The 23332-nt window shown below is 44.1% G+C and overlaps 2 protein-coding genes across 2 annotated transcripts; both read left to right on the forward strand.

Moving 5' to 3' along the window:
- The first annotated feature begins 1543 nt into the window (after positions 1-1543).
- Positions 1544-17921, forward strand: aldh1l1 (aldehyde dehydrogenase 1 family, member L1). Its single transcript, XM_056437329.1, has 23 exons — positions 1544-1597; positions 3630-3775; positions 5324-5558; positions 5643-5808; positions 5932-6033; positions 6437-6526; positions 7049-7186; positions 8093-8218; positions 8302-8393; positions 9167-9314; positions 9405-9524; positions 9860-9987; positions 10321-10471; positions 10597-10667; positions 11252-11357; positions 12176-12263; positions 13643-13736; positions 13829-13928; positions 14003-14101; positions 14486-14651; positions 14790-14895; positions 15787-15986; positions 17447-17921. The coding sequence occupies exons 2-23, from the start codon at positions 3649-3651 to the stop codon at positions 17500-17502; spliced, it is 2709 nt and encodes a 902-aa protein (XP_056293304.1). The 5' UTR covers positions 1544-1597; positions 3630-3648; the 3' UTR covers positions 17503-17921.
- Positions 17525-23154, forward strand: fam217bb (family with sequence similarity 217 member Bb). The gene is made up of 5 exons (XM_056437330.1): positions 17525-17599; positions 19590-19690; positions 19949-20033; positions 21252-21319; positions 21386-23154. The coding sequence occupies exons 3-5, from the start codon at positions 19956-19958 to the stop codon at positions 22716-22718; spliced, it is 1479 nt and encodes a 492-aa protein (XP_056293305.1). The 5' UTR covers positions 17525-17599; positions 19590-19690; positions 19949-19955; the 3' UTR covers positions 22719-23154.
- Positions 23155-23332: the final 178 nt, after the last annotated feature.

The following is a 23332-nucleotide window of genomic DNA, read 5'->3' on the forward strand; positions in this document are numbered from 1 at the left end:
GGGAGTCCACATCACCGAGGATCTGACATGGTCAACGAACACAGACACTCTGGTGAGAAAGGCAAGGCAGCGCCTCTACCACCTCAGGCAGCTGAGGAAATTTAAAGTTTCCTAGAGGATCCTTCAGTCCTTCTACTCTGGAGCTGTAGAGAGCGTCCTGACAGGAAGCATCACAGCCTGGTTTGGCAACTGCTCCGCTCAGGACAGGAAGGTTTCAGAGAGTAGTGCCTTCGACTGAACGCACTACTGGATCTACACTCCCCACCCTGCAGGACTTGTACACCAGGAGGTGCAGAACCAGAGCCGGCAGGATCATGAAGGATCCTCACCACCCCAACAACAGACTGTTTCAGCTGCTGCGGTCAGGCAGGCGCCTCCGTAGTCACGCTGCAAGAACAGAGAGACTGAGACGGAGTTTCTTTCCTCAGGCCATCAGGATTGTGAACTCCGACCTCACCAGGACCCCCACATAGACCCACACAACTGCCCCTCTTAGGCACACACACACACACACACACACACACACACACACACACACACACACACACTTACTGTAAATATTGTGTTGTTTTTTTATTGTAAATAGTGTGTACTTGTTGCCCTTGCACATTCCTGCTGAGCATTGCCACTTTCATTTCACTGCACACCCTGTGTGTGTATGTGACAAATAAAACATCTTGAATCTTGTTTTTTAAGTTCTTAATGATATGGCTTCTCACCCACTTGGTGAATTTATCAAACAAAACATGCAGAGTAGTAGACAAACTAGATCTGTCGAGAAAGGTGACTGTGTCATCCCATTTAGGAAAAGTTCCTTTAGCCAGTCTGCATTATCAGTAAAAGCAGGGCACTTCTGGAATGCCCTGCCTCTGCTTATACGCACTAGGACAACATATCACTCTTTTAAACACGGCCTGATTTTTAGCAATTAGATGTGTGAGCATGAATCGTGACACCCTCCTCAGTGGTTGTGTGTATGTTTATTGCTTTTTATGATGTTTTTTTATGATTTTATTTTGAGGCCTCTATTTGATCGTAACCTGTATGTTTATTTGCTTTCTATGATGTTTTTGTGATAACCATTTTCTCCCTTAGTGATGGCTTTTATTATCTAGCCACAGGGACTATACGCTTGAAATTTAGTCTTAGCTAAGACTGAAACATTTATCCCTGAGTTGATTGATGTGTACGGTCCCTGTTCTAATAACTAAATAAATGAAATTATTGTTTAATATATCCATGTTATCATCGAACATTTACAAATGAAATATGTATTATCACATAGACATTTCTCCTTGTGAGAATATATATTAATAATGAACATAGCACAATGCAAAACAAACACATACTGGTCCACATTGCACTGTTCTTGTATGATTGATCAAGATGCCCAGTGTGATTGGGCTGCTCAAATACATTAGCAGCCGATAGGCCGCCCCCTGCAGCCTCACGGCCCGGCCCGTCCAATCCCTGTGCTTCATTGGCATGTTACGCAATGTGCCGCCCGTGTGGCTGGTGGGTGGAATTAAAGGCGCTGCTCCCTGTCAGATCACTCTTTCCAGGCAAGCAGAGGAGCTCCGGGTCTGCAGGCGGGAGGGTAAGTGCACATAAACTTTAATCTTTTTCAAATCTTTTATGATTCGTTCCACGAGGACTTCTAAATGAGAGTGCAGACTGCTGATTGACCTCATTGCTTAATCAGAGACGCACAAGGATTGTTTGTATTTGCAATATGAGACTGTTGGTGTATGCAGCACCTGTTGAGGATATTAAAGTCCACGCTATGGCTGCAATATACTTGATCATGTGTGGTGAGGACACAGATTAATTATTAATATGAAGGTTTGTTTTGGGTTAGAGTTTAATGTTCTGCCTGGTGTGATTATTGACCGTTCCACTGGGTTGGCACGTCACTTCAACTCCTCCGCGAATTTAATTGGTTAGCTGGACAGCCGGTCTCGCCCCCTCTCTGTTCGCGTCAACAAACTGGAAAACAGTCAAGACAAATGATTACTGTGAACTTTTGGATTTATTACCTTAGCATTGAAAATGCGGAAGGTTATGTTTTGATCGCCGTGTATTTATTTATTTATTTATTTGTATGCGTGTCATTCGCATAGCAAAAAAAGTTTTAAACCGAATCGCATGAAATTTGGTGGGATGATTGGTTATTATCCGGGGACCATTTGATTAGATTTTGGGATGATCGGGTCAAAGGTCAAGCTCAAGGTCATGAAAAGGTCAACAGCTTCTTGAATCGCATGAAATTTGGTGGTATGATTGGTTATTATCCGGGGACCATTAGATTATATTTTGGGATCAATCGGGTCAAAGGTCAAGGTCAAGGATAGGTCAAAATCTTCTTTACCATAGCACGGTCAATTTTTATCCAATTGGCATGCAACTAATGCCAACATGTTCATAATTCAATGCCCAATCTTGTGATATGCGAAGGTATGCGCTCTACCGAGTGCCCATTCTAGTTTAGATTGTAAATGAAAAATACATTAAATGGCATTGTATGGTATTCTAAGTTTTAGAAATAGTTGCTTGGTAGTGATATATATAGTTGTTATGCTAAGTATATACAGTTATTTATATACAGTATGCGTGTGTGTTTGTGTGTATGTATATATATATATATATATATGTTTCTTGCAAGTCATATCATGAAACCACCGTATTAGCTCATTAGTTTGCCCTTTGGACCTATAGTCACACATTCATCATGATCATGATATAATGCCTGCACTTACACAAACTGGACAGAAGGTAAGGACATCAGTGTGGACCAAATGAAGTTAAAGGTGCTTGATTTTAAATTCAGAGCATTAATCTCAGAGACTATACATAAGAAGTGGACATAGTCATCATAACATCACCCATTGGTTTGCTGCTTTGAAGGCTCAAGTTCTGCCTTTTTGGCCGTCGTCATCTTGACTTTTTGCAACCAGTGAACATATTTGGACTGTGGAGGAATGACGGCTAATGACCGCCGAGAGAATGCATGTTTAAGACACCTCCTCATTGGCTTGACTCGTCAGAAATGGAGGTTGCAGCCTGATTAATGAAGCAGCAAAAAACTATCAGTTGAGGCATAGTGAACTAATATCTTCCTGAGAAGAGAAGGAAGTCACTTTCCTCCTGTGTGTATTATAATCTAATCTTCTCTGTGTTCTTTAGCCGATAGTGCAAGTGAATCCCACTGGCTAGCTAATCGCCTATCGCTGACAAGGTCGTCAACACGGAAGTGTAGCACCCACCTGCTGGTTCCCCCTCAGGTTAACATCGTTGGCTTTGTCAACGCTGCTGCTATTTTTTGTACTGTTGGCGCTGTTAGCTGCTAGGCACAAGCTCGGCTGTCGCCATAGACACACTCTGAATTTTGAATTGAGTACCTTTAATGGCCTCTTGGAGCTATTAGTGGCGAAGAAAGATTTGAACAAATTCATTAATTTCAGTTACAAAAAACGTCAGAGTATGACAAATAATATGCAGGAAGTGAACCGTAGTCCAACAAGCCATCACTTGTGATATTACATGTATTTTCTTCTCATATGTGACATAATTCATTTACTCTGATTCCGTGTACTACATCCAAACATATGGTGTGTTGCTGCCTCTTTTAGAACACAGTGAGGCGTGAGGATGAAGATTGCAGTGATAGGACAGAGTCTGTTCGGCCAGGAGGTTTACAAGCAGCTGAGGAAGGACGGCCACACCATCGTCGGAGTCTTCACCATCCCTGACAAGGATGGCAAGGCTGATCCACTGGGTGAGAACTATCGTGCCTGCCCAATCATTTCCAAGCATGATGTATTGATTGTTGTCTGGTTGTAAAGGGAATTTCAACAAATATACACATTTTTCAAAATGCATTGCCTACTAGGGACGTACATACTGACCTCCTCTTCTTCCTCCTTCCTCTCTCCTACTTCTTCCCCCTCCTTCCTCTTCCTTCTCCTCCTTCTTCTTCTTCCCTCCTGGAGGCCTCCTCCACACACATGTCACTTTAACATGCACTTTTAACTTAAACACACGTCACATGTAACATACACTTTAACTTAAACACACATGTCTCTTGAAACACACACCTAAACACTTTAACGTTATTTGTTTATCTTTGTTTATCTTTATCTTATTTGTTTATCTTTATTTATCTTTATCTTATCTTATACTTAAGTTAATACACACTTTGCACTGTTGCTGTCGCGTTGATTGTTGTTTGTCATGTCAAATGTTGCACCTTTCGCCAAAAAAAATCCTCGTTTGTGTAAACATTCCTGGCAATGAACGGATTCTGATTCTGATTCTAATTTGTTCTCATTATGACTGATATTTTTAAAACACTGCATACTTGAAATGAGTGGGTTTTTTTTAACTGATGAATTTACTTCCATTATCTTTTGACTGGAGGAAAACCTTTCCAAGCATTGCAAAGAAAACCAAAAAGAAAATAAATACATTAGGGGCTGTAGCAGCATCCGCGTGATAAAAACATAGAATGCATCATGCTCTTGATCACGCAACATAAAAAGTTGATGTGATTCACAAATAAGGAATTTAGTGTAGATATAATATTTGGGGGGAAAAAAGTTTCAATTTATTTTGTGATTCACTCCAAAGAAGAAGAAGCAAAATGCTTCCAAAAATGAGCTTTTAAGGCAGGAGTTTTCCGGTGGGACCGTAGTCATACACGGCTGCTCAAGCTCAGCAACCGTTAGAAAAACGCTGCTAGTAATAGAAGGTAAACAAGACCCACGGTCATTACGTCTGTTGCGTTTAAGGAATGGACAGCTCACTGTGACATAATTGTTACAGGTGATCATAACGTTTATGATTGAGTTAGAATAAAATGTGTTTTGATTGTCAGCAAGGTCAAATTACTGTCTCACTGGAGTCTAGTGGCTTTCAACTGAGCACTTATTATGAGCTTGTTTTGGACACAGATAGATTTTAATAATTTGCCATATCCCTGTGTATTTTTATATATTATCTATCACATTTCACAACATCACGTCGGAAACGGGGCGATTATGTTTCCATCACTGCCAATCGTAGCTGTAGGTCCAGGGTAGGTTTTTTTTGTCCAGTGGGAAAGGTCCAATATGTCCGCCCTGTGGCTTGTCCGGGTTGTACCCCACCAAACATCAGCTGGGATTGGCTGCAGTTTCTCGCGACCCTGTAAAGTATAATAGATGGATGGATAGATGAACACTGGTCAGCATGAGCTTCTTGTGTTTTCAGATGGAGGTAGATTGTTCCAAATAAAAATGAGCATGGCACAATTTTGAGAGTGTCATTGTTCTTTTTTTCCCCACAGCAACTGAGGCGGAGAAGGATGGCGTCGCCGTCTTCAAGTTCCCCCGCTGGCGTGTGAAGGGCCAGGCCATCCCAGAGGTGGTGGCTCAGTACGAGGCCACTGGCGCCGAGCTCAACGTCCTGCCCTTCTGCTCCCAGTTCATCCCCATGGAGGTCATTGACCGGCCCAAGCACGGCTCCATCATCTACCACCCCTCCCTGCTGCCTCTGCACAGGGGGGCCTCAGCAATCAACTGGTGAGTCACGTGACGTCATTAGGTCGGGGTCTGCGTATAGGGGTAGCAGGCCAAGGTCTTTTAAATGCGGTCTCTGACCCGCAGGACGCTGATCCATGGTGACAAAAAGGGCGGGTTCACAGTATTCTGGGCTGATGATGGACTGGACACCGGACCAATCCTGCTGCAGAGGGAGTGTGATGTTGAATGCGATGATACCGTCAACACAATCTACAAGAGATTTCTCTTCCCAGAGGGGGTCAAAGGCACAGTGAGTGGTCATGGGGAAAGGCATTGTGGGTGCTCCCTTGCCCACTCCCCCATGATAACAAACAGCAGGATGTAAAGTCCATAAAGATAGCAATAACATGAACTGCCATTGTTTTGGTTCCAGGTGGATGCAGTGAGGCTGATCGCAGAAGGGAAAGCCCCGAGAATCATCCAGCCACTAGAGGGAGCCACATACGAGTGCATTCAAAAGAAAGACAATGCTAAGGTAATATACTATGACATCCAGCTAATGCAGAGGCCTTAAACTAGCATTCTTTCTAATGACCATCAGGGGGCGACACCTGGTTAATAAAGAAGTTTCGGAGAAAATGACTTTACTTCTCTCCAAGGGCAGTCATTGATGTAGGATGAGAAAAGGGAGAGCACACAGCCTGAGATACCCAGGTCCTGGAGGGAGGAAATAACGATATAGTGGTTCACTGAGTCAAATGCAGCAGAAAGGTTGAGAAGGAGTCAAAAGTAAACATGAGTTCATGGGCTCAATCTCTAGTTTCAAGTCTTCAATGTGATCCGATGAATGGTTTTCAAAGTAAAACACTCCGGTGCTTTAATTTCTGTTGTATATTACATGTTAAGACTTAGTGGCGGATTCCTCTGACTGTTGGCAGATTGACTGGAACCAGTCTGCTGAGGTTCTGCACAACTGGATCCGAGGAAACGACAAAGTGCCTGGTGCCTGGGCAGAGGTTGATGGACAGGTAACGCAGCATCAGAAACAACAAACTATTTTGGAATTTTATTTTACTTATGGAAGTATTATCTTTGTCATCTAGTAAAACACCTTTAAAGCTGCTGTGATTGAAAACTGACTGATAAGAAAATAAGAACATTATTTTTGTGCACACAAACTGCAAAGAAAGCTTATTATCCTTTTTTGAATAAACCGATCATAGTCCTACTATATGAATTACCTATAAACCTCTAAATTCTAGATATTTTCTAGGCTTTAATCATCAAGAAATATATTGAATGTCTGATTTATTTTAACAAAAATGGTAGGGAATGTAATCTGAACATACAACATTTTTATTTTCCTTTTTTTTTTTTATCACAGAAGTCAGTTAAGAAGAGAGGAATCACATTTTTATCTGCAACTATTTTTATTTTGAGAAATGGGCCATAAACCTAGGGGAAACATAGCACATGCATGCATTTCTAATGCGAGTAGCAGTGTTGAGTTGTATTAGACCTTGTCCTCACCAGTGTCTCTCTTCCTGTAGAAATTGACTTTCTACGGCTCCACTCTGGTGGATAACGGCCCCGCGGCTAGCGGTCAGCCCCTGGAGATCCCCGGAGCCAGCCTCCCTGGCATTGTCACCAAGGCAGGCCTGGTGCTGTTTGGCAACGACGGCAAGACGGTAAGTCAACGACGATGTTTGTCCTCTTCTTCTATGAAGATTATGGCAGCTTTTATCCGTAGGGGCGCGTTACTCACATTACTTTAGTGTATTGTGATGATTCCGTGAAGTAAATCCTGACTTTTACTTTAGGAACCTGGTGGGAAACTGACTCACTGTTTGGTTTGTTCAATCCAAAGTAAACACACGTAGGGTGAGGTGTTTGCATATCTCTGCTCTGTGACCGGGACCTGATACTGCAGAACCAGTATTATCTGTTTCTTGGTAAAAACCTGCACAAAGGGGTGGACCATATTAGATTATTTTTTTTCTTGAGATAAACATCGCAATGTGAAATTTGGTGGGAAATATTCACAAAATGACTAAAAAGTACCTATTTTCAGTCCAACGTCATTAATGTCATTCCCGTTAGAATACTGCATTTTAAACCGTCTTTAGTTGATTAATTATTATTATATAAATGTTCTGTAATTTTTTCTGGGAAATGTTTACATTTCCTTAATTGCACTTCAAATGTAACATGTAAAATGCATGCTTTCTTCCTCCCACTTTAATTTATTTTTTCCCGTAGTTTTATTTTTTAAACGTACAGCACTTTGAGCTACATAATCTATATGGAATGTGCTATATAAATAAAGATTATTATTATTTATATTCTATTTATTTATTTTTAGGTTGTCCGACATTTAGAACCTACATTTAGGGTACAAATCAGTTTACAGATGAACCGGCAGTTACGCATTTACAGCAGGTCCTTAAAATGAACTTTTAAAGAAATGTCAGCACACTGAAATGGTTAAATAATTTCCATTAACTCTGAAATAGACCGATGCTAATGAAAATAAGGTTGTTATACATCGAATACAAAGCTTATCTCGAGGTGCCATGCTCTCTGCCCCACTGCAGCTGTTGGTGAAGAACCTTCAGTTTGAGGATGGGAAGATGATCGCTGCGGCGCAGTACTTCCGCTCTGGGAGCAGTGCTGCCGTGGAGCTCACGGAGGAGGAGAGGACCTTCGCTGACCAGATGAGGGTAGGGCAGTTTTTTTTAAATATATATGTTTTTGTCCACTTAAAAGATTTCCAACTCTGACCCTCGACGATGTTTCCTCACAGGAAGTGTGGCAGAGCATTCTGAGTAACGTCAGTCACATTGAAGACTCCACGGATTTCTTCAAGTCCGGTGCTGCTTCCATGGACGTGGTCAGGTAATGACGCCGACAGGTGGATTATAGAACTATGGGAATCTGCGACTTAATTTGTAATTGCTAAATGTAACCTAGGACCAGCCAATTCACTCATCCTAGTTAAAAAGTCTGTCTTTGATTCTCTTTCTCTCAGCCGTCACGTTCCCACTATGTGGCCTGTTGGTGGTGACGTCATTGTGATTCACTTCAAGAGTTCCCACCCTCCCACCCACACCTCTCATACCGATTAGTTAAAGCATGCCCTATGCTATTAAAAACATATCAAACAGTCCTCTGTAACACTTCCTCTAATGTGATGCACCAAACATCCTGATCCTCTGGGTTGCGTCCTGATTTCAACCATGCTGGTAGCACATAGTGGGTCATAGATTACCTCCAAAATCTCTGTTTCTTTCAAAAATATATATTCATATTTAGTTTCTTTGTTTTCTTTAAACCTTGTATTCTTTTTTTCTCCTCTGTCCAATCATACAAACAGTTTATAATAATACAGTTTTGTTTATTTTTTTGATTGAAAATCCGACTAATATATCACGTTCTGTATTTTTTTTAAAGACGTATCAATATTGCATATCAGCGTTTTCGCATTATCATTGTGAGCATGCTGACATTAGCATTTAGTTGAAAATGTGGCACTTTGTAGGAAACAATTTAGCACTAAGAATTCCAGGGCAATGCAGTAGAGGCCATATTCTAATATATATATACAATTTGTTCAGGGTCATTTCACCGTACCAAGAAACCCAGATAAATACAGTTTCCTTCTCCTCCAGGCTCGTGGAGGAGGTGAAACTGCGGGCTGGTAGCTGCCAGCTGCAGAACGAGGACGTTTACATGAACTGCACCTTCCAGGATTTCATCCAGATGTGCGTGAGGAAACTGCGAGCGGAGGACGACGAGGAAGAACTGATCGTGGACTATGTGAGCGGCTGTTCCCGGATTGTGCTCGTTCCCGATGGGCCCTTGCAAAGACCACGCGTTTACTTTCTTGTGCACTGTTTAACCCCTTAGGTGGAGAAGAACACCAACAACATGACCATAAAGATGCCTCACCAGCTGTTCATTAATGGAGAGTTTGTCGACGCAGAGGGCGGGAAGACATACAAGACCATCAACCCCACAGATGGCACAGTAATGAAGCCGTTAATATTTATTTTAGTACTATCTAGAGCACATTACATCCCAAAATGGTTGCTTATATTAAACAATTAATTTGTATTTTCAAGGCTTAAATAATATTTTTTTTGATTCTGATGTTGGCTGCAGCTGTTTATAGGTTCCTAGGTTACAGGTATTAGCGGATGAAGTATTGTTAGATGCTAGCGCTCGTTAGAACAATATTAAGTGCTACAACTTTTTATGTAATGCAGGTTTTACAGAATTGGTCACGATTTTTAAGTTTTCATCAGCAGATTTAAAATTGTACGAGTTTGTGACTTCACATCCCGCGTTCGTCTGTCCTGCAGGCCATTTGTGACGTGTCCCTGGCCCAGATAAGTGACGTGGACAAGGCAGTGGCTGCTGCCAAAGAGGCCTTCGAAGAAGGAGAGTGGGGCAGAATGAACCCCAGAGACAGAGGTCGACTCATCTACAAGTCAGTGCTTTTTTAAAAATCCAACATGACTCTTTAAGGCAGGGGTTTTCAATCAAAATAAAGTGCCAGTTAGAGAAAATGTCCAAGAAATGGAGCAACGCATGAAAGTAAAGTCTGCTAGCTAGCAAAAGGCGGAAAGTGCATTATCTTTACTGTCCATCAGGGGGCGACTCCTCTGATTTTATATGAGACAATTACTCTACTCACCTGAGTTATACCCTCAGTAAACATTGTAAACATGAGTTCATGGTTTCAATCTCCAGGTTCAAGTCTTCTTCAATACACCATGATGTTCATTTAGTAAATGATGTCCCCCCCCCTCGCCACCCACAGGCTGGCTGACCTGATGGAGGAACACCAGGAGGAGCTGGCCACCATCGAAACCATTGACTCTGGGGCCGTTTACACTCTGGCCCTGAAGACTCACGTGGGCATGTCCATCCAGACCTTCCGCTACTTCGCTGGCTGGTGTGACAAGATCCAAGTAAGACCTCTGCTTTCAGTGTCACTCGTGGAATGAGATCAGACTTACTTTGAACTCCTAAAACTACAAAATGACCGTCATGCATGACCGGTCAGCAATATGATATTAATGACCTATTTTCACAGGGCAGCACCATTCCCATCAACCAGGCCAGGCCCAATCGTAACCTCACCTTCACCAAGAAGGAGCCAATAGGGTGAGAGAGTGGATTTTGACACGCATATCTTGAGCAGGTAGAAGATGATTAACATTCAGGGGTTAAATTGGGCCACAGCGATGTGGCACCTTCCATTTAAAGAGTAAATGAAAGTGATGTTGAGCCTCGTGCCATCGATCAATCAATTCAGATTTGGTTAAGTCCAAAACACACTAGGTACAGCAGGATATCTGTGTGATTGACACAGCTGTCCATACAGATGACACTGCACTAATTGTGACTAAAATAGACTTAAAGTGGGAAAGAAAACGCGGGACTCTATGAGAGTAATGGTGGTTCCAAAGTGCTCCCATATTATTCATTTTGGAACCCCATCTACCCCCCCCCCCCCACCCCTCCTCTAACTAAGTTAAGATGTTTGATCAAAATGGAAGCATATCTACTTCCCCCCATAGTCACACCATACAACCCCCACCTGCTAAATCCCACTTTTACCCCTCATTAATTTAAAATTGTAGTGGTACTACCGGTTTGCTGTAAAACGGTAATCGGAAGCCACCTGAAGGTGTTGCCTTCAATCACCGAGTCATCCCAGTGGTTTTCTTCCCTTTCGTTCCCCTCAGAGTGTGCGCCATCATTATTCCCTGGAACTACCCGCTGATGATGCTGGCGTGGAAGACGGCGGCCTGCCTGGCAGCTGGAAACACCATGGTCCTCAAACCCGCTCAGGTCAGCCTCCGACCACTCGGTGCTTGATGTCAAGTAGAATCTGCAGCCATGCTCACAGCTAGGCTCCACGTAGGCCCAGGAGTGCTTTGAGCTAAATACTAACATGATGTTGTTAACCAGATGTGATGTTTGCCACGTCTTATCTTTGCACGCTCAGATTTGAACTGAGGTGCTTTATTTGTCCCAGGCAACAACTAATGCAGATGTGTTCAGGACATCCCTGACTTCCCGAAGCCTGGCAATTAAACATATTTACTGTCGCAATTAGGAGATTTTTCAAAGTAAAAGTCCTACATTTTTACCGTGAATTTGTGAAAAAAGTGTCGGTGGATTTGACCACGGAGATCCGAGTGACGGCTGAGTTGACCGCAGTAGATTTAATTAACTGCTTAGGCTGGTGGGCATGTTATTTTCGTTTTGCAGGTATTTGGTCATAAATTCATTTTGACCTGAAAAGCAAAGCATCTTGTCCCCCACTCGCGAGTGTCTGATACTTAAATATATATATTGTGATGGGTTTCTGGCCGTCACCCGTGGGTTTCCCCCCCAAGCACCAAGGATAGCCAGACAGCCGCGAGGTTCCGTTGGATAACATCCTTTTATTTCACAAAACACACAACATAGAGCAGACCGCACGCCGACGCGTCTGCTCACTCTTCTCCCTACCTCCAGCTCTGTTGCCCTTTTATACGAGCAGCATCGGCTGCTGACTGATTGCCAATCGGTCAGAGCAGCTGACTGATTGTCAACCAGCCAGCAGCCGAGGCCAGATTGGGACAGCTGCCACATATATATATATATATATATTTTGTCCCTAGGTGACTCCACTGACCGCGCTAAAGTTTGCAGAGTTGGCGGCGAGGGCGGGATTGCCCAAAGGAGTGATTAACATTCTGCCTGGATCAGGTAGGAACAGACACCGTCAAGGAGGATTATTTTTGTCTCATCGTTCCACATGAAGAAGAACATGACAAAACAACACAACAGCTGTTGTGCTTTTTCTCTACTTTTGAGGAAAGTAAAAGACAGGAGCAACAGCACAACTATTCTCTGGGCAATATGGCTGACATCGTAACATCAAAAACAAAAGTATTTTAAATGTAACATCTCCGCTCATCGCATCCTCCGAGTCTACAAAGGCCGTTGTGTTAAAGTGAAGCCACCAGTTGTTCGCACTCCCCCTCCCCCACTCCATTGCATTCACTTCACAACAAGTGGTTGCCAGTTAGGTCAAGGATGTGAGTAGGAGAGTGCGTCTTTTACTTATAGCACGGATATGTCGTGTATGTAGTGGCTTGACAGGAGTGGGCAGAGGTTCATGAAGGTTATAGATGTCAAGAGAGCACAAAGGTTGTGTTAGCTCACCCCATATTCTGCCCAGTAAAAGAGATGAACCGAGAACATCGACTCATTACTTAAAGTTCTGAGCATATCCTGAAAGAATAGGGCCCATTTTGAAAAACACCAGAAAAGAAATGTACACATTTATTTTACTTGTTTGCATTTGACCTATCCTTAGTTATTAAGGAGCAGTGGGCTGCAGTGAAGTGTCTGGAGAGCAACTGGGGGTTCAATGTCTTGCGGCGTTTCTCAATATGTGTACTTGTGCGTACTTTCCTCTACTTGTGTCCTCGTGAAACGTCATCAGTCTCAGCCCGAGTACATGTTCCAATTCAAAGTTCGCTTCTCGCAAAGCACGGTCAAAATGCCCGGATGTGACTTGATCCTCCCACTTTCCGGAGGATGCATCAGAGGAGACTTGTGTGTACTTTGGCCAGCAGATATCCCAGAATGCATTTCACCAGCAACTGGAAACAGTAGCGGAGGAGAAAATAAACAACTGACAGATGACTTTTTATAAATACTACTGTTGTTGAGTCACGGAATGTAATTTTAGGATGTTTTGTTTATTTGACTGTAAAAAATAATTTACAGTGAATAATTAGAGTAAACCCAGGAGCAAGAACAGCTGATGTGGTGACGTCATCAAGTCAGCTGCTGTTCCAATCGCAAAAAGACCGTCCTCCCGTTCTCCTGTCCTCTGGAGTCTGGACTCCCAAGACCAGACTCCCAAGTCCAGACTCCAAATGAACACAAGTCTGTACTCGTGTACTTTGAATTGAGAAACGCCATTGCTCAAGGACACTTTGAAATGCAACTATGGGGAGAGTGGGGGTACCTTGTGGTTACGGGAGAACTACACTCCCCATGAGCCTCAGCCGACCCCAAACCTTTTCACTCATGAAGCTTTACTGTTGTTATTAACCCTCCTTCTTCTCTTCCAGGTGCTTTGGTGGGTCAGCGCATGTCCGACCACCCTGACGTCCGTAAACTGGCCTTCACAGGCTCGACTGAAATTGGAAAACACATCATGAAGAGGTGAGAGTCAAAAGCAGCTCTTTTTTCTATAAAACTCTCAAACTAAACATAACATCCTCGCTCATCGTATCTGCGTCCTCCTCCATTTGCAGCTGTGCAGTCAGCAATGTGAAGAAAGTTTCTCTGGAGCTGGGAGGGAAATCCCCTCTGATCATCTTCGCTGACTGTGACATGGACAAGGCTGTGCGCATGGTAAGTCCATACGCGGGAGCACCTTGGTCATTCTGCGCACGTTTAAATGAGGTAAAACCCTCCGTGTGTTTCAGGGCATGAGCTCAGTGTTCTTCAACAAGGGAGAGAACTGCATCGCGGCTGGCAGGCTGTTTGTGGAAGAAACCATCCATGACCAGTTTCTGAAAAAAGTGGTAGGCCTACGTGTCTTTTGATCTCACCCTGGCTGATGTTTCTCTGCACAGCCAGAGACATTGTTTATTTCTGATATGGGTGTCGGAGTATTTTTACATTTAATTTGCAGCAGATTCCGGCTGCCTGTAAATGCTAATTGGAAGGGGGTGACCTAATACCCTTGCTGGTCAAGTCACATTATGAATCGATTCTGGAGAGGTTATTTCCATTCTCAAATCTGAGAGACAATCCGCTAGCTCCCCTGAGCCAGCATCACTGCAGCTTGGAGGGCATGAGGACACAGAATTTAAATACATTTACTTCAAATCAGTAAAAAATGCTCAATACAGAAATGAGAGAGTTACGGTACAGATCTCTATTTTCGTGGGTTTCATTTCTCTCAGGTTGATGAGATCAAGAAGATGAAGATCGGTGATCCGCTGGACCGCTCCACTGACCACGGCCCTCAGAACCACAAAGCTCACCTGGACAAACTGGTGGAGTACTGTCAGACCGGCATCAAGGATGGGGCCACTCTGGTGTGTGGCGGCAAACAGGTGCAGCGGCCAGGTGAGGCAACTCTGCGCGATGACGTAGCGAGTCTCGGATATCAACCGGTCCATGTGGTCCACCTCTGATGCGACGCCGACGATGCAGATCAGCCTATTCCATAATCCTTTTCTCATGTCGGTTCTATCTTGCTTCCAGGTTTTTTCTTCGAGCCCACGGTGTTCACTGATGTCCAGGACCACATGTACATCGCTATCGAGGAGTCGTTCGGCCCCGTCATGATCCTCTCCAAATTCAAGAGCGGGTGAGGCTGATTCAAGACCACTTACTAACTCGTATTCCCATTTTGTCATATTTACTGCAGCTAAAAAAAAGTTGACAATTGAACTCATTCTTACTCCTGAGTCGTTAAATACCAACGCTCGGCCAATGGTCCTCGGCGTCTGATACCCCGGAGTCCTTTTGACTTCACGTCTCATGGGGTCATCGGACCCTATGAGACGGCATAGATCCTATCTGCCTGATGGATCATCGAGGTCTGGGTCGTGGAATTCCTGCTCCTGACTGCGCCACTGTCCTGTTGAGACTCCGCTCACTCCTCCTCTCTACCTCCATCTGCCTGATGGATCGTGGAGGTCTCCATCGTGGAATATGCCTACTATGAACTATTCATACACTCTGTCACATTCATTGAATGTATTTAAACTCTAAATCTGTCCTTCTGTTCACATTACATCTATTGCATCTGTCCATCCTCGAGAGGGATCCTCCTCCTGTTGCTCTCCTGAAGGTTTCTTCCCTTTTTTTCTCCCCTGAAGGGTTATTTGGGAGTTTTTCCTGGTCCGATGCGAGGTTTTGGGGCAGGGATGTCTATGTGTACAGATTGTAAAGCACTCAGAGACAAATTTGTAATTTGTGAAATTGGGCTATACAAATAAACTGAATTGAATTGAATTACCGAGGCACCCTTCAGTGTTAGACGCACCAGGCTTTCAATGGCCTCCCATCTGCGTCAACATAGCATAGCAAACAGATGTTTAATTTGAAAAGACAACGGGCAGGAAACCGACACATCATCCAAAACGCATACGAAACGAGTTTATAGGGCCACCGACCAAGCTGCGGTATTTAGCGAGTTGGGAGTGAGAATGTGAAATCCTTATCTCGTCTTTCCTCTCTGTCTCCCTGCCTCCAGTGATGTGGATGATGTCCTGAGAAGGGCCAACGCGACAGAGTACGGCCTGGCGTCGGGCGTTTTCACGCGGGACATCAGCAAAGCTCTGTACGTCAGTGAAAAGCTCAACGCCGGCACGGTTTTTGTCAACACCTACAACAAGACTGACGTGGCCTCGCCTTTCGGAGGCTTCAAACAGTCTGGCTTTGGCAAAGACTTGGGTAAGAAAAACTGTTGATGTTGCTGCACAGCTGTCGTTTGTTTATTGATGTACTGTCATAGAATTTGCAGTTACAGTGAAGGCATTAATGAAGCATTTAGGCCAGGGTCGCAGTAACACTTGGACTAGTTTAACATTTTGGGATAGCCGCTAACATTAAGAGTTTGATGCCGTCTGCATGCTAAACGTGTAGCTAGAAGCCTCCGTTGACTATCCTATCTGAGCATAAAGACTGGTGACAGGGAAACATCTAGAATGCCTCCGTTTAAAGGTTACAAAATCTGTCTGCCAGCATCTCTAAAGTTCACTGATAAACACGTTATGTTTGTTTCATGCTATTCTGCAGGGCTCTCAAGTCTCACGCATTGAGCGTGAGACTCACGCATTTCGGTCTTATCTCACGCACTCCCGCCACACATCGAATTCCTCACGCTGAAAAACCTCTCGGCTATTTAATGCTTGAATGCAGGGGTGCTCAATACGCCCATCGATTGTTCCGCTGCCGAGCTCCGACGCCGGTCTGCGCGCATTGGGATGGAGCAAAAAAATAGTCACTAGCACCCCCCCCCCCCCGTCAACAACTTTTTTCGGCTTGATGCCGGCGCGCGCAACGGTCAGCTGTATCGGGTGCTGATGGAAATCTCACGCTTGCCTGTCTTCAAAACTTGAGAGCCCTGTATTCTGTGCACGTGGCTGTCTGCATAAACAGCGGCTGCTAACAGCTAACTAGCTCTCCTCCTGTCGACAGAAGAAGAAGCGCTCCATTCAGTTTGTCATTTGCTCAGCGATAGTTTGCCTTACCAACTCATGCAAATAAGGAGAGGAACGATTTGCTACCGATCAGCAATCAATAACGATATAGAACAGTTAAAAAGATATATGTTCTTCAAAATGTCACTGAAACGAGGAGAGGTCTGTGAGCATACAGTGATAAATAAGCAAAAAAAATATTGGTCCAGTAGTGTGTGAGATTATCTGTGGACAGACACACACGTGTGACTCAATACTTAATCTCCTGGCGAACGTAATGATATAACGTTTGACTCTTCCAAGTACCTTAAGCACACATGCGTCTTGATTAACATTCTTAGTTTAATTTTGTATCGAAATTAAATAAAACCAACAAAGGACCCGAGCTCCACTCTTTTCTGGGATAGATCACTTCCTGTCTACCAGAAATGTTCCAAGGGATCTGAAATATAAAAGTGTTTAATTAACCGGCTATACATAACAATGCAACACGACTGTATTTTCCAACAACTGTCTTCAACAAATCTCCATATTCCCTTTCACCTTGCTGTTGGCATCTTGAAGAAAGGAAACGGGGAGATGTAAAAGGCTGATGTTTTAACCTCAACGCCTTTTTAAAAAGATAGTTCCACATCCTGTTTCAGAATTTGTGCTCAAATGTTTGGCAATGAATAACCATGCTTACAGTCAATGTCTCTGTCACTCTGACAGGACAAGATGCTCTCAACGAATACCTGAAGACGAAGGCAGTCACCATTGAGTATTAGGTCAAATCACAGGAGGAAGAGGCGGCGAGGTATCAGCTTCCTGCAGCCTATAAGGCACAGGCATGTGTGGACACTGACCGAGCGGAGACATGTTGAGGTATGGACCGGGTCATGTGCTCGATGGAGTGACCTCAGACCTTCTAGTTTCTCAGTAGTGACGACTGACCGATAATACTGTATGTGCCTTTAACGTGTTCAATTTGTCTTCATGCTGTAGAAAGTATTGGCAACTATGCAAATGGAAATTAAGAAGCGACCTCTGAGGTTGTTTTGTAATCAATGTGATTGAGCTACAAATATGTTTTCACAGATTTCATTCATTTCTAATATGGCTTACATTAGGTCAGACAAGTCGAAAATAATGTGGCATTTCTAATGAGAATGTTTTTGGTTATCAATGAAAACTGCTAAGCACCATCCCCACTGTGTCCCTTTTTCTTTCCAGTTGTGTTGGTACATCTTTTTGTTTAACTTCATGATGCGGTTTAATTTAGATAAAACCCATCAGTGTTAACATGAGCAGCATGTGTGTGTGCAGGCAACATGTATGTTCATGCAAACCCAGCGTTGGTTTATTGCCTAGTTAGCGGTTTAGGGGGGGCATTGGGGTTGGGCCACAAACCTCCTCACTTCCCCTACCTCAGGTCAGTGTCCTGCATTTTGCAACCCTGTATCACAAAAATTACATTCCCCCAGACCTAAATTACAATTTGCAGTTACATTTGACTGAAACGTATTTCTCTCCAGATTACATTTGTATTTAGCAATACAAACGTGATTGAGCAATAAATAAGCATGACGCTGTTAGCTATTTTGTTAGAAACTGTCTCCAGTGAGCGAGTGAATGAGCAAATTCGAAATACATGAAATAACTATAGATGCCTCTATATTCTTTGCATTAATATAAATTATTATTAGATTTTTTTCCATTGAATTATATATTTGAATTTGACACTGAACTAGTTCATCTTTATCTCAGTGATAGTGTCCAAATGATTATAACGTATCACTATGACCCTGAAATTCTTTGTCTAACAATGGATATTCTGGGGCCCAAAAAGAATTGTGCAAACATAAACTGTCATGGCACTCCCCAAGGGGCATTTAACATGTTGATAAAGTTCATGAGGTACAATTTTGAAGTTGATGTGAACCGACATTCCAGGTTTATTCACATGTTTTAACATGTGCAAGATTAACTGAGTATTACAACAACAAAATTAAAGTGGATTATAAATTGTATTAAAGTTAAAAACAATTTAAAGAAAAGATTAATTCATTTAGTTTACATTTTATTATTTTATTACAAATGTGCCTCAAAGGGCTTTACAATCTGTAAACATACGACATCCCTGTCCCAAGACCTCACATCGGATCAGGATAAAACTCCCAAGAAATAGGAAAAAAAACCTTCAGGGGAAAAAAGGGAAGAAACCTTCAGGCGAGCAACAGGAGGATCCCTCTCCAGGGTGGACAGATGCAATAAATGTCATGTGATAGTGGGCGAGCTGTACCCAGCGTGCAGTTCGGCGGTGTCTTTTTATAAATGTACAATTATTAGTTTTACAAACTGTTGTCGTGGTGTTTAACCATGTTAAAGAGCGTTAGAGAATTACGTAAATTTGAAACCGGTATATCGCCCAGCCCTAGAGCAAATGGTAAATACATTCTTTAAATAATTGATTGAATAAATGACATTTCTTGTAAGGCAATCTCACTTTTGCATTACTTAATAATCATAACATTTACTCTAACCAGTCACAGCTTGTCAAAACAATGCAATTTACCGTTTTTTACAAAGAAATACAATTAATGTTATACATAAATTAGTTCAGGCTATTGGTCCAGCCCTCCACAATATTTTCTCTTCCTCACGTTGGGAAAAATAATTGCCCACCTCTGTTCGAGACTATTTAACTCGTCCCGGGTGGCGCGTCACACAGGACGGAGCTGCGCTGCCCTCTGCTGGACGGCAGCTGAATTGTCAATCATGCTGACATGTTTTTCATTATAAAAAATACCTCGATGTGAGCTTTTGGTTTTTAGAGCCGCCTTCTGTGAGCTTTGAGATGGGAACAATTCTGCAGGAGCGGGTACCACAACAATGCCCAGAGAGCCGGGTCTCCGTCAGGGACAAGGAGCGGAAGAAGAAGGCGGCGTGGAGCAACAGCAGGCCCAGTGTGGCCAGGTAGCGCGCGCTTCATTTCTTACTATGCACTAATAGCGGGCGGTGAGAGAGAGAGAGAGATGCTCTCGTGCCTCTTTAGCCGCGCTCGTGCCTCGCGCTTTGATCTCCAAACGCCGCGCATTCGTCCGTCCTGTGTAATTACGATGAGAGAACCGTCGTGTCTGCACCGCAAATACCGGAACACACGTATATTGGGTTCATTGGTTGTGTATAATATTGAATTATTTAATTATCTGTTCTTCTTTTTTCCCCTCCAAGCACCAAAATGGGCAGGCAGCAGTCACAAAGGAAGTCTCTGCAGCCGCAGCACACACTGCCGAGTCAAGAAAATAACAGCGAGAAGGTAAGCGCGAGTTAGAGCCGAGAAGAATCGATTCGTCACAGAAATTAATCGGCAACCGTTTTGATAATCGATCATTTATTGGCCAAACATTTGCTGAATAAAAGCCGCTCGAATGTGTGTTTCTCTGCTTTAGAGAATTTAAATCACTATAAATTAAATATGAACTTTTGTACTTTGGGTCGACCAAAGCAACTAGTTCGAAGATATTGCCTCAAGTTCTGAGAAGTTGCTATGTTTTTTTCAACAATTTTAAGTTTAATCCTTTAGGTCTGTAATGATGTGTTTAAAAGTTGTATGTGTATTGCCTAGTGTAGTCTCTTTACATTATGTAGACAATGCATACATATATTACAAATATATTGTTTTTGTATTGCGCTTAACATGGTAAAAAAACAAACTATAGAAAGATTACAACAATATAAACAAGAGAGATGACATGACAGTAAGAATCCAAACAAAAACATACTTAAGCATCACAGATTAAAATAAATTATTTTAGGTTCCGTTTTGAAAGTGGTGTGTGATGGAGAATGTCTGAGGTGCTGGGGGAGAGAGTTCCAGAGGGAGGGGCAGTTCCACCTGTCTCCTCAGGTCCGATGCTTGGACCGAGTAGAGTGGGTAAGGAGGTCAGAAAGGTATGGAAGGGGAAGGTTTTGAAGAGCTTTGTGTGTGATGAGGAGAATCTTGAACTGGATTATTTGCTGTTTGGGGAGCTTTTGAAAGATGATGTTGTAGTATATATTATATGTAAAAGAGGTAAATGTAGTTGGTTTTGTGGACTGCCATCTCAGCTTTTTGCAACCAGAGAACGGAATTGAACATATTTGGACTGTGGAGGAGTGACAACCGTACGCTGCTTGTCAATCACTTTAGCTCCGCCCTAAAGCATATTCTGCTTTACAGTCTATTTAATCTAAATGGACCATCATTTACATGCTGTATTGAAGAAGACTGGACGCTATAGATTGAGACCAGAAACACATGTTTAGCATCAAGTAAAAAGTAGTCATTTTCTCATGTACTTCTATAAAACCAGAGGAGTCGCCCCCTGCTTGACCTGAAAGAGAATGCATGTTTAAGACATGACGTATTGGGTTTCTTCAGAACCGGAGGTTGCCGCCTGGTTTTAAACTAACATTCTATACACATGTCTCACCTTTTTAAAGAATGTATTTGTGACAATATGTAAACGTGTGCTGTGTCTGTTTGTGATCACAGAAGCTACAGCAGAGAAGAAAGCAGAAACCTAACACCCCCTCGCCCAAACAAATGGCATCTCAACACAGGTAAGATTGCTGTTTGCCATTCTCTGCTGCCTGGGAGCAAATTGTATAATTAGCTTTTCTCTCTAGTGCTCGGGGAACCTCAGAGCCAAAGTCCCGCCCACCGTCCCCCGCAGAGGACGGCATGGAGCTGAAGGTGCGGCCGGCTGCTCGGCACTGCGGCCTCAGGGAACAGAAGCACGGGGGTTTGAGAGGGAGTAGACACACGCCGGCCTTCCCCTGCCACCGCCTGCCTCGGTCGAGTCCTGATACGCAGGAGACGGCGTCCCAAATCCCAGAGGGAGGGAGCCCGGGTGGCCATGAGGAGGGGGACAGTGACACCGACCTCTCCGAGTCTGAGAGACTTCCTGCGTCGCCGTGTGGTCGGCTTCCTCCACAGCTCCAGCTGAGGCCGGAGCTCATCGAGGACGAGGACCACTCGTCTTGCGCCCGCGGAGCCAGAGGACACGCCCGCGGTCGTGTGGACTTCCCAGACTTCCTCCCTCCGCCTTTCAACTCCTGGAGCCTCGGTCAGTTGGCTGCCTTCTACAACACAGCGGGTCGTGGGGCCCCTCGGCCCCAGCCCGTGGGCCCTTTGGAAAGATACCTGGAAAGAATGCTTCAGCTGGAGTGGCGCCAGATTCAGACCGTCCAGGAGGAGGGCGGGACGCCGTCGGACGCCGTATCCAGCGGCCACAAATCGCCCGCTGCCGCCACCTCGTCCCGCCTCAGCGCTCCGAAGTGCATCCTGCAGTGTCAACGTTCCTTCCCCCTCACCTTCCTCTCCACTCTGGCCAGTCACTGCGCCCTGCTGTCCGGCTGCGCTTGCACCCTCTGCCGCATCCGCTACTGCGCCTGCAGCATGTCGCCAAAGTGCTGCCGCTCCGCCCGCCGGTCCAGACCGAGTCCCGCGCCGGAGCGCAGCAGGGGCCCCGCGTCGCTCCCCAAGAGGAGCTCCAGCGAGAGTCGGGTGCACTCGGCGGAGAGGAGCTGTGCGTCCCGAGCTCCGAGGTCCGGCAGCCCCGCAAGGACCAACAGCCACCTGAAGAGAATGCAGGCCTCGGGCAACATCCGCAACCCCGCGCACGGCGCTGACGCGAAGCCCCAGTCCACTGCCGGAGACTCGAGTGTCGGGGCCCGCTGTGGTGCGCGGGGAGGCGTGTCGGACTACGGGCCCGGGAGGAGGAGGAGCGGCTCTGAGCAGAGAAGAGGCGGATCCGAGAGACGACAAGGTGCCGCGGAGAAAAGACGAAGTGGCTCGGAGTGCAGAAGAGGGGGAGCCGAGCGCAGGAGAACAGCCGACATCAGGGATTGGGAAATAAAACCGGATGCCATCACTGCAATAATGGACAATTTACCTGGGTCCAAGAATTGTCCAATAAACAGACCAAACAGACCGAAACAGGTTGAATTTGTCACATAGTAGCTCGCTGAGGGCTGGAAGTGCAATCTGCATGTCATATTAATTATGAATGTATATCTTCAATATTTTTTCTTATTTGACCAGTCTGTGACAAAGTGCAAGATCGTAAATGTACTTTTTTAAATCTTGAGTGGATGTTGTGAGATTTGTATTGATTATTTTTTGTAGCCATTTACAGTTTGATTATGACGTTTAATCCAATGCTGTGATTGCAGTCAAATAAGCTAAATGCAACTTTGGATGTTTACATACATACAATAAATCCTTTGAGCATGTGGATATTTATTTTAGTTTTCTATATAAATCAACCCAGCAATACACAATGTGTATATTTCTATGCAGGAGTTTTCAACACACCACTTGTGATTCTATTTTGGTTTGCCAAAAAAATGTACTGCAAAATAAGTCATTAAAGTTTACAACAATTGGAATTGAAGAGTTTGGTCCTTCGTAAGTCAAGGGTACATGTGTGGAAAATCTCTGAAGGTAAAGGAGGAAATACTGGGTTGAACCCCTGCTGCATCCTGGAAGACAACTTAACTTCTGAGATTTTACAAACCAACACCGGAGGCCAAAGAGACACAAACAACTAAGTCAAATAAATGTCCTGGAGC

The sequence above is a fragment of the Pseudoliparis swirei genome, chromosome 18 (assembly GCF_029220125.1).
Source record: "Pseudoliparis swirei isolate HS2019 ecotype Mariana Trench chromosome 18, NWPU_hadal_v1, whole genome shotgun sequence".
In the NCBI taxonomy this organism is placed as follows: Eukaryota; Metazoa; Chordata; class Actinopteri; order Perciformes; family Liparidae; genus Pseudoliparis; species Pseudoliparis swirei.

Coding starts and splice junctions, on each gene's coding strand:
- aldh1l1 (XM_056437329.1), top strand. CDS start 3,649: ATGAAGATTGCAGTGATAGGACAGAGTCTGTTCGGCCAGGAGGTTTAC. Junction 7,187..8,092: donor TTGGCAACGACGGCAAGACG/GTAAGTCAACGA, acceptor GCCCCACTGCAG/CTGTTGGTGAAGAACCTTCA. Junction 14,896..15,786: donor CTCTCCAAATTCAAGAGCGG/GTGAGGCTGATT, acceptor CCCTGCCTCCAG/TGATGTGGATGATGTCCTGA.
- fam217bb (XM_056437330.1), top strand. CDS start 19,956: ATGGGCAGGCAGCAGTCACAAAGGAAGTCTCTGCAGCCGCAGCACACA. Junction 20,034..21,251: donor AAGAAAATAACAGCGAGAAG/GTAAGCGCGAGT, acceptor TTGTGATCACAG/AAGCTACAGCAGAGAAGAAA. Junction 21,320..21,385: donor CAAATGGCATCTCAACACAG/GTAAGATTGCTG, acceptor TTTTCTCTCTAG/TGCTCGGGGAACCTCAGAGC.